We start from the raw sequence: 14,254 nt of genomic DNA on the forward strand, positions 1-14,254 counted from the left end.
CTGAACAATGGGAAACTTCAGCAGTCTGGTAAAGATAAGACCATTAATGGAGTTTTTGCTGTGGTGCAGTGGGTTAAGAATCCAACTGCAGTGGCTCAGGACTCTATAGAGGTGCGGGTTCAATCCCTGTCCCTGGTGCAGTGGGTTAAAGGATCTGGCATTGCCACAGCTGTGACATAAGTTGCAGCTGGGGCTCAGATTCAGTCCCTGGCCTGGGAACTTCCATATGCTGTGGATGCAGCCATCAATCAATCAATCAATAAAAGGTCTTAGAGCCTATGGGTGTAAAGTTTGGATAACCCACCAGCTAAGATGCTAGTAGAGAGTAAGGGGAAATGGATCTTGGACATTATGCTCAAAAGTAATCCTCTCTCCTCTTTCCTTAATATCAGAACCACAATTTTATGGGCGTTTTCCTAGTGGCTATGTCCATCAAAGGAAATTTGAGACCCTCTCAGGTTCTAGGGGATAAATATTGATTGGCCTAGCCTTATTCCTTTGTTAAGGGGATGGTTTAGGCTTAGACAATTCTGTACAAGACAAATGAGGAGAAGTCTGTTGGAGTGCTTTTAGAAGGTTTTCCTTTTAACAAAATGCCCAAGACATGGAGCTGCCTTTTTCTGTTTCTGGGTATGGCTATCTGCCTCTCATGACTGGAATGGCAGATGCTATTTTGGAACTGTTGAGAGGAACCCACTTTAGAAAATAAGTTCACACACAGGATGATGGAATGCAACCTGGGTCCTTGTGAAAAAATCTGGTGGTGTCCTCCAATACCTATCTCTCTTCTTTCTGTAACATCAGAGTCCCCAAATTTTAGTTAAATACATGATATTTTTATCAACTAGGTGGGACATATATTGGTCAGTGACATTTGTGTCGAGATGATAATGTGAAACTTCTGGGTTGTACCCTTAGAATGGATGTATCCACTTTTTCCTTTCCTTCCCTTCTGTCTGGCTGGAATGAGGATGTAAATGTCCAAGCAGCCATCTTGGATTGCATGCTGGAGTCCGAAGTTAATGATGGAAGAAAGTGTAAAGAGCTTGGTTTCCTTGATATTTTGAGGCTGCCGAATTAGCCCTGAATGTTTTATACTCAGATATTTCATGAGAGAGAAATAAGTATCTGTCTTAAGCCACTATAAATTTTAATAGCAGCCACATTTTTATCCTAATATAATCAATGATGATGTTAAACTGATGACTGAACCACCATAGAACTAACGTGTCTTTAAAAATATTATATGATGATAAATGTCCTTTTTGTTTAAGCCATTATGCTATACAGCCAAAAGCATTCAAACTGATATACTTTTCTAAGATTGCTAGTTATAGAAGGAAGGAGCAAGTTGGATCATCAATTATTGAGAAACTCCTGATTGAGAGTGTTATTTTCTTATGATTGGGGAAAATGAGTGTGGGGAAGGAACTCATAGAAGAAATAGTTGAGGATACAGGAGGGAGAGAATAATTTATGGAGTAATATCCCAAAGGAGTCAGGGAGAAAGAGGATCTAGCGTACTAAAGTACAAATACCTTTTCTTCTTTTTTTCTGTGATTTAAAATAAACTTGACTTTGACTTAAAAAAAAAACTTATTGAGATATAATTCACCAGTTTAAATTATATAACTTAGTGATTTTTACTGTTTTCACAGTTGACCAGAATTAATTTCACCATCAGTTTTCAAATATTTTATCACCCCCAGAAAAACCTCATATTCAATAGCAGTCACTCCCCAATTTCTCCCCAATCTCATACCCACCCTCTCTAGCCTTGAGCAACCTTTAATCTACTTTCTGTCTCTATAGATTTGCTAGTTCTGGGCATTTCGTATAAATGGAATCATAGTATGGGTCTTTGTGGTTTGCTTCTTTCAATTAACATAATGTTTTCAAGGTCTGTCCATGGTGTAGCATTTATCAGCACCTCATTTATTTTTATAGCTAAATAATATTACATTGGTATATGTGTGTGTGTATACACAGACACACACACATACCACATTTTGGGGGGGGCATGCCTACAGCATATGAAAGTTACTAGTCGAGGAATTGAACCTGTGCCACAGCTGCTGTAGGGACTCTGGATCCTTAACCCGTTGAGCCACAAGAGAACTCCTGGATATACCACATTTTGTTCATCTCTTCATTAGTTATTGGCCTGTAGGTTGTTCCACCTTTTGGCTACTATAAACAATGCTGTTTCGAACATTCCTAAACAAGTTTTTATGTGAACATATGTTTTCATTTGAGTATATATCTATGAGTGGAATTCTGGGCCATATGGTAACTCTATGTTTAACTTTTTGAGAGGCTGCCACACTGTTTTCCAAAGAGGCTGTACCACTTTATACTCCCACTAGAAGTGTCAATTTTTCCATATCCACACCAACACTTTTTATTGTCTTTTTTTTTTTTTTTTTTTGGTCTTTTTTTTTAGGGCCGTGCCCACGGCATATGGAGGTTCCCAGGCTAGGGGTCAAATCAGAGCTGTAGCTGCCAGCCTATGCCACAACCACAGAAACACGAGATCCAAGCCATGTCTACAACATACACCACAGCTCAGGGCAATGCCGGATTCTTAACCCACTGAACGAGGCCAAGGATGGAACCTGTGTCCTCATGAATGTTAGTCAGATTCGTTTCCGCTGAGCCATAATGGGAACTCTAGTTGTCTTTCTTTTTTATTATAGTCATACTAGTAAGTCTGAAATGGTATCTTGTAGTTTTTAAAAATTTTTGCTTTGCATTTCCCTTGTGACTAAAAATGTTAAATCATCTTTTCATGTGCTTATTGAACATTTGTTTATCTTCTATGGAGAAATGTCAGTTTAGATCTACTGCCTATTTTTAAAATTCACTTATTTACATTTTTACTCTATCATGCTGATACCTCAGATTCCAGTTCAACACCACAGGGTTCATTCTATCCTTCCCCTTTCCTTATTATAACTTTATCTCCAACAGCAAGAAATCTGGTTCTGATTGTGTACCACATATTTATTCAATATTAGTGAATACATAAATAATTTTAGAATTGCTAACCTATGTCCTGGGAGAAAAATAAATTATGAACTAAAGAATAATAGCTGTGTGTACAGTTTTTGTCTTTAGTCTTAGAGTATACGATCAAAATGCTATTTTCTAAAGCTCCTCAGCTTATTCAGCTGTAATACAGTTAGGTTCATTCCTTTTTTTTCAACTGTTTGTAATTCCATTTTAAGTTCCTCTCTCCAACCCCTGTACCCTGATTGATTTTGGTTATTTATTTTGGAGAATGTAAAACACTACCACGGCTCTAACAGTCAGGGCTATATAAAAAGGTTATACTCAAAGAAGTATCAGTCTTCCTAACCCTTCCTACCCTGTTCCAGTTCTTCCATAGCTTTCATCCTTTTCCTGTTCTTCCATAGCTTTCATCCTTTTCCTGCCCATCTCCCAGGTGACTGATCTCATTGGTTTCTGGTTTATTATGCCTGTATTTCTTTTGCACCAATGAGTAGGTACATTTATTTTTTGATATTCTTTTCTTTCTTGCAGGATAGATAAAGTATCTATACTTTGGGTGTTTTTTTCTGTGTAACAGTTTATTCTGGAAATCAGTATGTGTCAGTTCATAAAGATCTTCTGTATTCTTTTTGTGGCTGCATATTATTCCATTGTGCAGATGTATTATAGTGTATTCAACCACTTTCCTATATGGGCATTTAGGTGATTTCCAATACTTTGCATTTACCAAAAATGCTGCAACAAATTACTCCGTATGTATTATCATATTGTCAGAGGTGTTTCATTAGAATTGATTAAACTTATGATTAAAAAAATACGTTCTAACAGTGTCCACTGAAAGAATAAACAGTGAAACTCCATTCAAGCAAAGAGCACAGCTAGCACTCAGATCTTGGTTTCTGAATTCCTTTTCACATCAAAAGCAGAACTTCTTGGAGGAGTGGTTAATCCTAGTTCTGAGGCAGAGAAAATAGAGGGGAAACTCGAAACATTTTCTTACGCCAGAAAACAAGAAAAATAATTACAGACAAATAGGACATCTTAAAAGGACAGGGCTACCATTGACTTAAATTTAGGACAATTTGAACATTGGAAAGAATAGTGATGGTGAATAATACAATAAAAATTTTTTTAGATTTCATGAATCCATGATAGTACTCAACAAAAAAAGGCAGGAGAGGAAATGCCAGCTACTAAATGTGAAATGTAAAAGAAATGGTATAATTATTTTTAAATCATCATTTTAAAATCACTACTGTAAAGGATACCAGGGGATGCTAAAAACCATTGGATTGAAAGTTCTTGGCCAAGATATTCATAGTCTTAAATATTATCTCACAGATTGCTTATTTATTACACAGGGAAAAGTTTTTTAAAATAAATTTCTTTTTTTAATTAGGGATAGATATTGAATTATGTATATAAATTTGGGGGCTAGAATCTACTGTACTTTTTTTTAATGGGATTCATCTGAAAGGGATTATCAGGCTGGCATAGGAGCCAAAAATTACAGGAAAAAAGTACAAGAGGACTGGCGTAGGCTGGTGGCCCTAGCCTGGGAACTTCCATATGCCACGGGAATGGCCCAAGAAATAAAAAATAATAATGATGATAATAATAAAAAAAAAAAAAGAGAGGAGTCTGGAGTTCCCATCATGGCTCAGTGGTTAATGAATCTGACTAGGAACCATGAGGTTGCGGGTTCAATCCCTGGCCTTGCTCAGTGGGTTAAGGATCCAGCGTTGCAGTGAGCTATGGTGTAGGTTGCAGACGTGGCTTGGATCCTGCGTTGCTGTGGCTGTGGCGTAGGCCAGCGACTACAGCTCCAATTAGACCTCTAGCCTGGGAACCTCCATATGCCACGAGAGCAGCCCTGGAAAAGACCGGAAAAAAAAAAAAATACAAGAGGAGCAGAACACACTTCTTTTTGTTCTGTTAATTTGATCTTTAGGTACGGGGTAAGATAATTTCTGTTTTCCAGTATTGTCTCATTAGTGTTTAGGGAATGCAGCTCTATTGAACACAGTCCCCTCTTTAAAACCGTAATGTAAACCTGGTTTACAGTGTTCTGAGGTCGTAGTACCATTAACTGAAATATTGAATGCATTGAATTTGGCAGTGATGAGTGAGAGAAGTGCCAGTAGGAAAACAAAGTGAAGATGACCTCGGGCAGTTTTGAATCCAGCTCTGGAATGATGATTTTTCTCTCCTTAAGAGAGCTTACAACTAGAAGAATAGATTTGGGAATCAACAGCATGGAAGTCCTGTCTGAAGCCATCATAATAAATTACATTGAGGGAACAGGGAGTGAAGAGTTGCTTATGATGAGGAATAAACAGAGACCAAGAATATGGTAATTAAGAGCCTAGCAGTAATCTCCTAGGCAGAAATGATCTGTGTAGAGTGTGTGGGCAACAACCAAATGCAGGAGAAAACTGTATGAGGATGTGAGGAATGGGATAATGGTATCTTGAGAATCCAGTAGTGTGAAGGGACAGGGTTTCTAGGACACTAAAAATTAGCTTTATAGGTAAAGAGCAAGAAACCAGTAAAAAATGAGATTGAGAATGTTTTTTAAAATATTTATTGCCTTTTGGTTTACTATTCGAAATTGTCTACAACCTTTGTTATTGCCAACACTCTTCCAAACTGTGTAGTATGACTTTACTTAGAATATTTGCCAGTATGACTCCAGGCTATATTCCTGCAAATCTTGTGGGAAATTTTGCCTACTAAACATGGAGTTAGAGATTATGATGAATCTCCAGCTTTTGTTCATCTGTTCTTAATTTAAACTGGCTATCCTAAATTGAAAGGACGGGCCTGTTCAGGATACATGTGCAAAAATACATGATACCCTCTTTATTAAATAGACTTGCTTTTAAATTAGGGAGAAAATTGTGCCCTTGTAGATAAATGCAGATTATTTTAACTTCTTTGTCTATATAAATATTGCCAGCATGTTTGTACTAATATGTAACTGTTCTAAGAAACAGGTATCTGAACATCCAGTATTTTGCAGTATATTGGTTTGTGTATTTCTGACAGTGTAATACTGTTAAGTTCTTTGAGAGTGTGTAAAGGGGTGCTGTTTATTTCTATGTATTTTCCATTGAAAATGTTGCAGTACATCGTCTGTCACTGTCTTCAGGCCCTGGGGGTGGGCAGAGGTAGGGAGGGTGTGACGCTGGTATTTGTTTGAACTAGGGCTTGTGATGCTGAGCTTGGTTCATCCGCTTTCTCCTCCCTTCTCCCCACTCCTTCGCACCAGCGCCACAGCAACATCCTCAGAGCCTGTGCGAACTGCGCCCAGCGCGGGCACAGAGCCTCCCACCTCCAGGAACCTACGCCCGGGAGAAGAGCGAGCGCAGTGACAGCGCCTCGCCGCCACCAGTCCCCAGACCACCATGGCGAAGAGCCGCAAGGACAGAAACAGTTGGGGTGAGTAGCATACGGTGACTTCCGCAGCCTGCTTTGGAGCCGAGGAGGGTTAAGGGCTGTTCGGCACCAGCATCCAGGGCTGGGAGATGGCCATAGCCGAGCTGCTCCCTGCCCGGTAGGAGGAACCATAGCCCAGCGGTACTTGTGAAACCGGCATCGCGCCATGGGGCGAGGGCTGCAGCTACACACAGGCCGGAGACTCCTGATTTCCCCCCAAACCCCCACCTCCCGCCCCAGTCCTCCTCCTCCCAGCATTTGGACAGCACCCGCCCGGTTACCGCTGTGGGACTCGTTGGTTCCGCTTTAGGGATAGGTTGGCAGGAGGGCGATGAAAGTATGCAGGGGACTGTTGTTACTTGGCCAAAAGGGCGAGGGTCGGAGATCCGCAGCCCTTTTCCTCAGCAGCTGCGAGTTCGCCCGGCCTGGCAGGGCGCGGACTCCTGACGGGCGGCGGGCGGTGTTGGAACAATGAGGCGGAGCACGCTGGGCCCAGGTCCCAGCGTCGCAGACCCAAACAACCCCGGTAAAGGGGCGCCCGCTTGGGAATTCCCTAGCGCTGCAGTACTTGTTTTAATTTCGGGGTTAGGTGGGGAATTTGGAAAGAAGGGAAGCAAAGTTGTTTTCAGCCTTCTGCCCCACCCCGACCTGGCACTCCATTCAGGCCAGCCCTAAGGGTGGCATTGTTCTTAGATTTTACCTTTTGGAGATATTGGGCTCATGATTCAGCACCAGGCCGAGGGGAGGGGGAAGGAGAGGCTAGGCCCAGTGGGTTCACGCCGCGAGTGGGTGGGCGGTGCTCACGCAGGCGGAGAATTGAGAGCTCGGTGATGCAGGAGAAATCGCAGCCCCGCCTGCTCCGCTGCTCCAGACTTGGTTGAGGACGGTTAGTGTGGGCAGGTTGGGCGTCTTTTTCCTCTTTGGGCTCACCGGACTTCTAGTCATAGTGCCAAATTCACTGCCATCTTAGGGCATTTTATTTTCTGCTTCATAGGAGATCTCGGACCATTGTGGCCTAATGGGTAGGGAAACATTTTGTTCATTATCTTCGAATTGTTATTTGGAAAGTTTATATCCACTAGGACTTCAGAGCTCCTTGGTTGATTCTCTTCCGTGTCTCAGTGACATTCCTTCTATAACTGGCTATGTAAAAGGTATACATTTAAATTTTATTGGTTACTTTGGTTATTTTTAATGAAAATTTGTTGTCTTTTATCAAAATATCATATTTTTCTTTGCCTCTGTTTGGTCACAGGACCAACTTAACTCCCAAGTAGGCAAAATCTACATTTGAGAGACTATCCAAGGTTTGTGGTAGATGTGAGGAGCTGGATCAGGGAGGTCTGTCTTTAGTTGTCTTGAATTTAAGAGAAAGACGTTCTATTTTATTTTATTTTATTTTATTTTATTTTATTTATTTTGTCTTTTTGTCCTTTTAGTGCCGCACCAGAGGCATATGGAGGTACCCAAGCTAGGGGTCTAATCAGAGCTGTTCCTGCTGGCCTACTCCACAGCCACAGCAATACCAGATCCAAGCCGTGTCTGCGAGCTACACCACAGCTCGAGGCAACTCCGAATCCTTAACCCACTGAGCAAGGCTAGGGATCGAACCTGCAACCTCATGGTTCCTAGTCAGATTCATTTCTGCTGGGCCAAGACAGGAACTCCAGCCATTCGATTTTATGATATTACCAAATCCCATTTTCCGTAGGAGTGAATATTGCAATAACACTGTTTCCTTTGCCTCTTCTAAAATATGTGTAAACTTTTTCAGTGTCCCCTTTCCATCCTTTCCCTTGGCTTCCAGAATAGGAATTTCTTAAACACTCACAGTTAAGGTGTGTGTGTTCAAATCATTTTTGTTTTTAATTTCTGTGTACGTTGACTCAACCCTGTTAAAAACAGGCATGTGAAAATTTATTCTGATGATTAAAATTTTTCTCATTCATTAAGCTTTGTATCATTATTTTCAAAATTTCCTTTTGTTACAGATTTCTTATGTAGTGGAGATTTTTTTCTTTCCTGGAGATGTTGGTCTCAGATTTACATAAAAATCACATTTGGAACTTACTAGAAATGCAGTCTCATGTCTTCTAGCCAGAGCTTTTGAATCAGTAGGTCTGAAATAAGATCTAAGAATCCACCTTTTATTTATTTTTATTTTTTCTGGTTTTTAGTGCCACACCCGCACTAAAGGAGGTTCCCAAGCTAGGGGTCCAAGTGCAGTTACAGCTGCTGGACTACGCTGCAGCCACAGCAACACCAAATCCAAGCTTCATCTGTGACCTACACCACAGCTCACAAAACGCCGGGTCCTTAACCCACTGAGCAAGGCCAGGGATCAAACCTGCAACCTCAAGGTTTCTAGTTGGACTTGTTCCCACTGTGGCACAGTGGGAACTCCTAGGAATCTGCCTTTTAATTAGCATTTTAGGTGATTAAGAAGTAGATTGTCTTTGGATGTTACTGAAAAACACTCTCTTAGATTATTCACATTCGATAGAAACATATTCTAGATGGTTTACCCAGAAGTCAATATAAAAGGTTTGAGTCAAATGATGAATAAAGAAAAGTACCACAGTCACTACATGTTCACTGGAAATTTCGCAGAAAAGAAATAGTGGAATTGTGGAGTCTTCTTTTGATGCTCTATGGAAATGCTTTACTATTCAGATTTTTCTTTGCTGTAAAGTATATATGACATAAATGACTTAGCAAATGTAGCATATGGGGTAGGATATAGAGGTGTTTGGCAAAGATGTTAGCCATGTCTATCTAGATTCCATTTTATTACTAGTATCATGTATAATACCTAGCATGTAATAATAATAATTAATATCATTGAGCTAATATCCTGTTAAATAGGTATTATAATCCTCATTTTACATATTAAAAGGTAAATAATAGAGCGAGGACTCCAACTCCAGCACTTTGACTTCAGATTCTTTTATCATAACCAGTATTTTGTTGATGGATATTTTATCATAACTTACTGCATTGTATACAGCTATAGTTTTCAAGACACATTTGCCTGAGTTATTGCATTTGATCTTTAGCCTCTTAAGTTGTCAGGACATATTCCCTGTTTGCAGATGAAAAAACTGAACCTCAGATAGGTTAAATAACTTGGTGAAAGTCACGTGGTATTTAGTAAGTTAAGAGACTGAGATTAGAACCTAGAATTATCTTCTAAATTATTTTCTATAGTGTAATGCTGTGGAATGTTTTAGTAAGATAATGGGGCATGGTGTGAAGTTAATAGAGAAAACAGGCCCTCATTGAAGGCAGAAGTTTCTGATGAGAAAAAAACTCAGGTGAGAGCTTAGAAAAGAAGGCAGTGAACTGACTTTATCATTGAACTAAATAAATATTTTTTCAGATGACTTAGAAATCAAAGGGCAGAGAGGAAAGATATATTATCCAGAATTGGAAAATGTAGGATTTCCAAGAAAAGGGCAAGAGAGATATTTGCAAAATCTGTACAGGGGATCTAAATTCACATAAGAATCCTGTAGGACCAATTAACAGGTATTATCTTTATCTGATGGTCAGAGACATAATAGGTCCTATAGGAGCCACGAAAGTGAGAAAATAGAAGAGCATCTCTGCTGACACCAGAGTTGGGGGTGGTATTTGAGAGTCATACCCCGACTACAACGAGAAGCAAGTCTGTGCTTCTAAAACTGAGAATCCCACCACCTGTGTCTGTATCTACGCTGACCTAGAAGTCTGAATGAATTGCATTTAAAGGCAGTTATTCAAAGGTAGGCATTATTGTCTTTATTTCAATATGTAATGATTCTGAGACTCAGAGAGCATAACTTCCCAGAGGTTTGATAACTTATAGATCTAGGATTTAAATTTAGGGTTGTTTACTTCGTCCATGTGATAAGGACAAGGAGTTAAAATATAGGATGTGAATAGGTGCCACAAAAAGCCTGTCTAGGTCTCAGGTGGTATAAGAAAACAGTGCTCTACAAACTCGATCACCTAGAAAAGAAGGCTAGTGTAGAAAATAAAGGAGACAGATGAATATCAGAAACAGTAGCCCAGAAAGCAGCCTTTCAATATTGGACTTAGAGCTTACCTACTCCCAGAAACAAAACAGAAGTGCACCTCTTTTTATTACTTGTTTTTGTTAATTACAGTTGCTTAAAAACTTGGAATACCACTTGGGAATTTGAGTTTTCTACAATGTAACAGAAACTGTCAGTCCAATATTGCCTTAGAAAAATAATATTTGCCCTAAAGTGTCAACTTTTCCTGCCCCTGTCTTAATTTCACAATTAGTATAGGAATTTGTTGAAAATTAATTTTTAGATTTTTATTTTGTTTCTTGTGGAAAGATTAAAAATAATCTTCAGTATAATTACCTCTTGATCTTTCTTTTCCACTTGGCTGTATTCTGTTTGTCCCTTTTTACTTGCCTTACTTTCTGTATGTCTGTTCCTCCTGAAGCAAAATAAAATTTCTAGTAAGTCATCCATGTACTTCTCCTACAGACTCACCCCTCCATGTTACTCTGCTTTAATTTGCCTTCTCTACATCTTTTTTCATATAGATATATCTTTTTTATACTTTATATCTACTTACTTTGTCTTGATAACTCCTGGTTATCTTTGCTCCATTTCAAACTCTGCAGCCTTTGTTGTCTTTAGAACCAGTGAGTAGACTGTCAGTGTAACCTGTGATCATCAGGAAAATGATTTACTGTAAGATACTTTAGTCATAAAAAATAGCTGCTGTTTTTTAACTTGAAGGCTCTTACATAAAAATCATACTGAAAAAATATTTACATATATACAAAAGAAAAATAAAGCATAGATGTTCAGTTTTTAAAAGTATAGTAATAAGCACCTGTATCCTCCCTTCCCAGCTGAAGAAATAGAGCTTTATCAGTATTTTGACATTGCTTGTGTGCCTCTCCTTAGTGGCAGTGTCTCCTTATAAATATTTTCAAAAATTGTACAATTCATTGGCACAAAATACATCCATGTTGTTGTGCAACCATCATCATCATCATCCAGCTCCAGAATTCTTTTAATCTTGCAAAGCACCATTTCCTCCTCCCACCAACCACTGGCAACCACTGTTCTACTTTCTGCTTCTATGATGTTGAGTACTGTAGGTATATAAGTGGAATCATGCAATATTTATCTTTTTGTTACTGGCTTATTTCACTTAGCATAAAGTCCTCAAGTTTCATCTATGTTGTAGCATATGTCAGGATCTTCTTCCTGTTTAAGACTGAATAACATTTCATTGACTATATACACCACAATTTGCTTATCTTCATCTGTCAATAAACTTGTGTTGCTGCCACATTTTAGCATCTGTAAATAATGCTTTATACACATGGGTGTACAAATATCTCTTTGATACCCTGCTTTCAATTTGTTGGGTATATACCTAGAAGAAGAATTGCTGAGTCATATAGTAGTTACACTTTTAATTTTTGAGGAACTCCCATACCATATTCCACAGTGGCTATACTATTCTACATTCTCATTAACAGTGCACAAGGGTTGTAGTTCCTCTGCAGTCTCACTAACACTTGTTTTTTTCTGTTATTTATTTATTTATTTATTTATTTATTTATTTTAGAGCCATACCCATGGCATACAAAAGTTCCCAGGCTAGGGGTCGAATCAGACCTACAGCTGCCAGCCTATGCCATAACCACAGCAACTCCAAGTCCGAGCCACGTCTATGACTTACACTGCAGCTCATGGTGATGTCGGATCCTTTAACCCATTGAGGAAGGTCAGAGATTGAACCTACATCCTCATGGATACTCATTGGGTTTGTTTCCGCTGAGCCACATGGGAAGTCTGTGATTTTTTTTTTTTAATTAGTAGCCATCCTGATAGGTCTGAGGTGTTATTTCATTATTTTTGATTTGCATTTCATTTTCTAATCACTTTACATATTTTGATGGCCTGTTATTAGGTGCATAAGTGTTTGTAATTTTTTTCTTATTATATTGAAACTTTTGTTAATATATAATGCCCCTCTTTTTTCTTTCTTTTTTTTTTTTTTTGTCTTTTGTCTTTTTTTTTGTCTGTTGTTGTTGTTGTTGCTGTTGTTGCTACTTCTTGGGCCGCTCCCGCGGCATATGGAGGTTCCCAGGCTAGGGGTTGAATCGGAGCTGTAGCCACCGGCCTACGCCATAGCCACAGCAACTCGGGATCCGAGCCGCGTCTGCGACCTACACCACAGCTCACGGCAACGCCGGATTGTTAACCCACTGAGCAAGGGCAGGGACCGAACCCGCAACCTCATGGTTCCTAGTCGGATTCGTTAACCACTGCGCCACGACGGGAACTCCCCTCTTTTTTCTTTTAAACCTGTTTTCTTTTGCTTACCATTAGCATTGAATATCTTTTTCCATCCTTTCACTTTCAACCTATTTGTGTCTTTGGATCTAAAGTGAATCTCTTATAGACAACATGTAGATGGATCATTTTTTAAATCCATTATTCCAGTCTCTGTCTTTTTTTTTTTTTTTTTTTTTTTTTTGCTTTTTAGGGCTGCACCCATGGCATATGGTGGTTCCCAGACTAGGGGTCTAATCGGAGCTACAGCTGCAGGCCTACACCACAGCCATAGGCAACACCAGACCCGAGCCACCTCTGCAACCTACACCATAGCTCACGGCAACACTGGAATCTTAACCCACAACCTCATGGTTCCTAGTCGGATTGGTTTCTGCTGTGCCACAATAGGAACTCCTATTCTCTGTCTTTTGATTGGAGAGTTTAGTCCATTTACATTTAATGTAACTACTGATAAGAAGAGATTTACTTCTGTCATTTTGCTATTTGTTTCCTATATGCTTTTTGATGTTGTTGTTCTTTATTCTTGGCTTTTTGCTCTTGTATAAAACTTTGGGATCAGGTTTTCAAGTTATTTGGAAAGCCCAGTTAGAATTTTTAAAATTAAAATTGCATCAGGAGTTCCCATTGTAGCTCAAAAGTAGCAAACCTGACTAATATCCATGAGGATGCAGCTTTGATCCCTATCCCCACTCAGTGGGTTAAGGATCCAGCATTACCATGAGCTACAGTGTAGCTGGAAGAAGTGGCCTGGATCTGGTGTTGCTGTGGCTGTGGCTGTGGCATAGGCCAGCAGCTGAAGCTCTGATTCAACCCCTAGCCTGAGAACTTCCATGTTCTGCAGGTGCGGGCTTTTAAAAAATGAAATAAAATTGCATCCAATTTATAGATTAGTTTGATAGAATCAAGGCTTTTGCTATATTAAAAATTCTTATCTATGTACATGGTATATTCCTTCATTTATTTAGCTCTTGTTTCTTGTTGTCTTTCAATAGTTTAAATTTTTATTGAAGGGCTCGCTTGTCATTTGTTATATTTATTCTTATGTTCCTTACATTTTTTTTGTTGTTGTTGTTTGTTGTTGTTGTTGTTTGTTCCTTACATTTTTTGTTGTTATGATTTTTTTTTCTATAACAGTCATCCCTCAGTATCTGCAGGAAATTGTTTCTAGGACTTTCCACAGATGCCACAATCCACAGATGCTCAAGTCCCATTGTCTACCCTTCCTGTTTGTGGTTTCTGCTTAGGCAGAGTCAACAAATCAGATTATAAACATAGTATATGATCCACAATTGGTTGAATCCAACAATGCAGAGTCCACTAATACAGAGGGCCAATTGTGTGTTAGAAGCAAAACAAAAACAAAACCTGTGTAAGTAATCCTGCACAGTTCAAACCTGTGTTGTTCAAGTGTCAGTTGTAGGTACATAGTTGACTGTTAGTAGTATATAAAGTGCAATCAACTTTTA

General features: G+C 39.2%; 1 protein-coding gene across 3 annotated transcripts in view; it reads left to right on the plus strand.

Annotated features, from left to right (window-relative positions):
• ATL1 (atlastin GTPase 1) overlaps positions 1 to 14,254 on the plus strand; it is a 107,570-nt gene that overhangs the window by 10,812 nt on the left and 82,504 nt on the right. The window contains exon 2 of one of the 3 annotated variants that reach the window (XM_021101558.1): positions 6,284 to 6,453. In XM_021101558.1, coding sequence (XP_020957217.1) covers positions 6,420 to 6,453 — 34 coding nt within the window. In that variant the 5' untranslated portion in view covers positions 6,284 to 6,419. Of the gene's footprint in view, positions 1 to 6,187; positions 6,454 to 14,254 lie in introns of those variants that run through there. The other 2 variants (XM_013993393.2, XM_013993394.2) reach the window with 2 other exon arrangements.

The sequence above is a fragment of the Sus scrofa genome, chromosome 1 (genome assembly GCF_000003025.6).
Source record: "Sus scrofa isolate TJ Tabasco breed Duroc chromosome 1, Sscrofa11.1, whole genome shotgun sequence".
In the NCBI taxonomy this organism is placed as follows: domain Eukaryota; kingdom Metazoa; phylum Chordata; class Mammalia; order Artiodactyla; family Suidae; genus Sus; species Sus scrofa.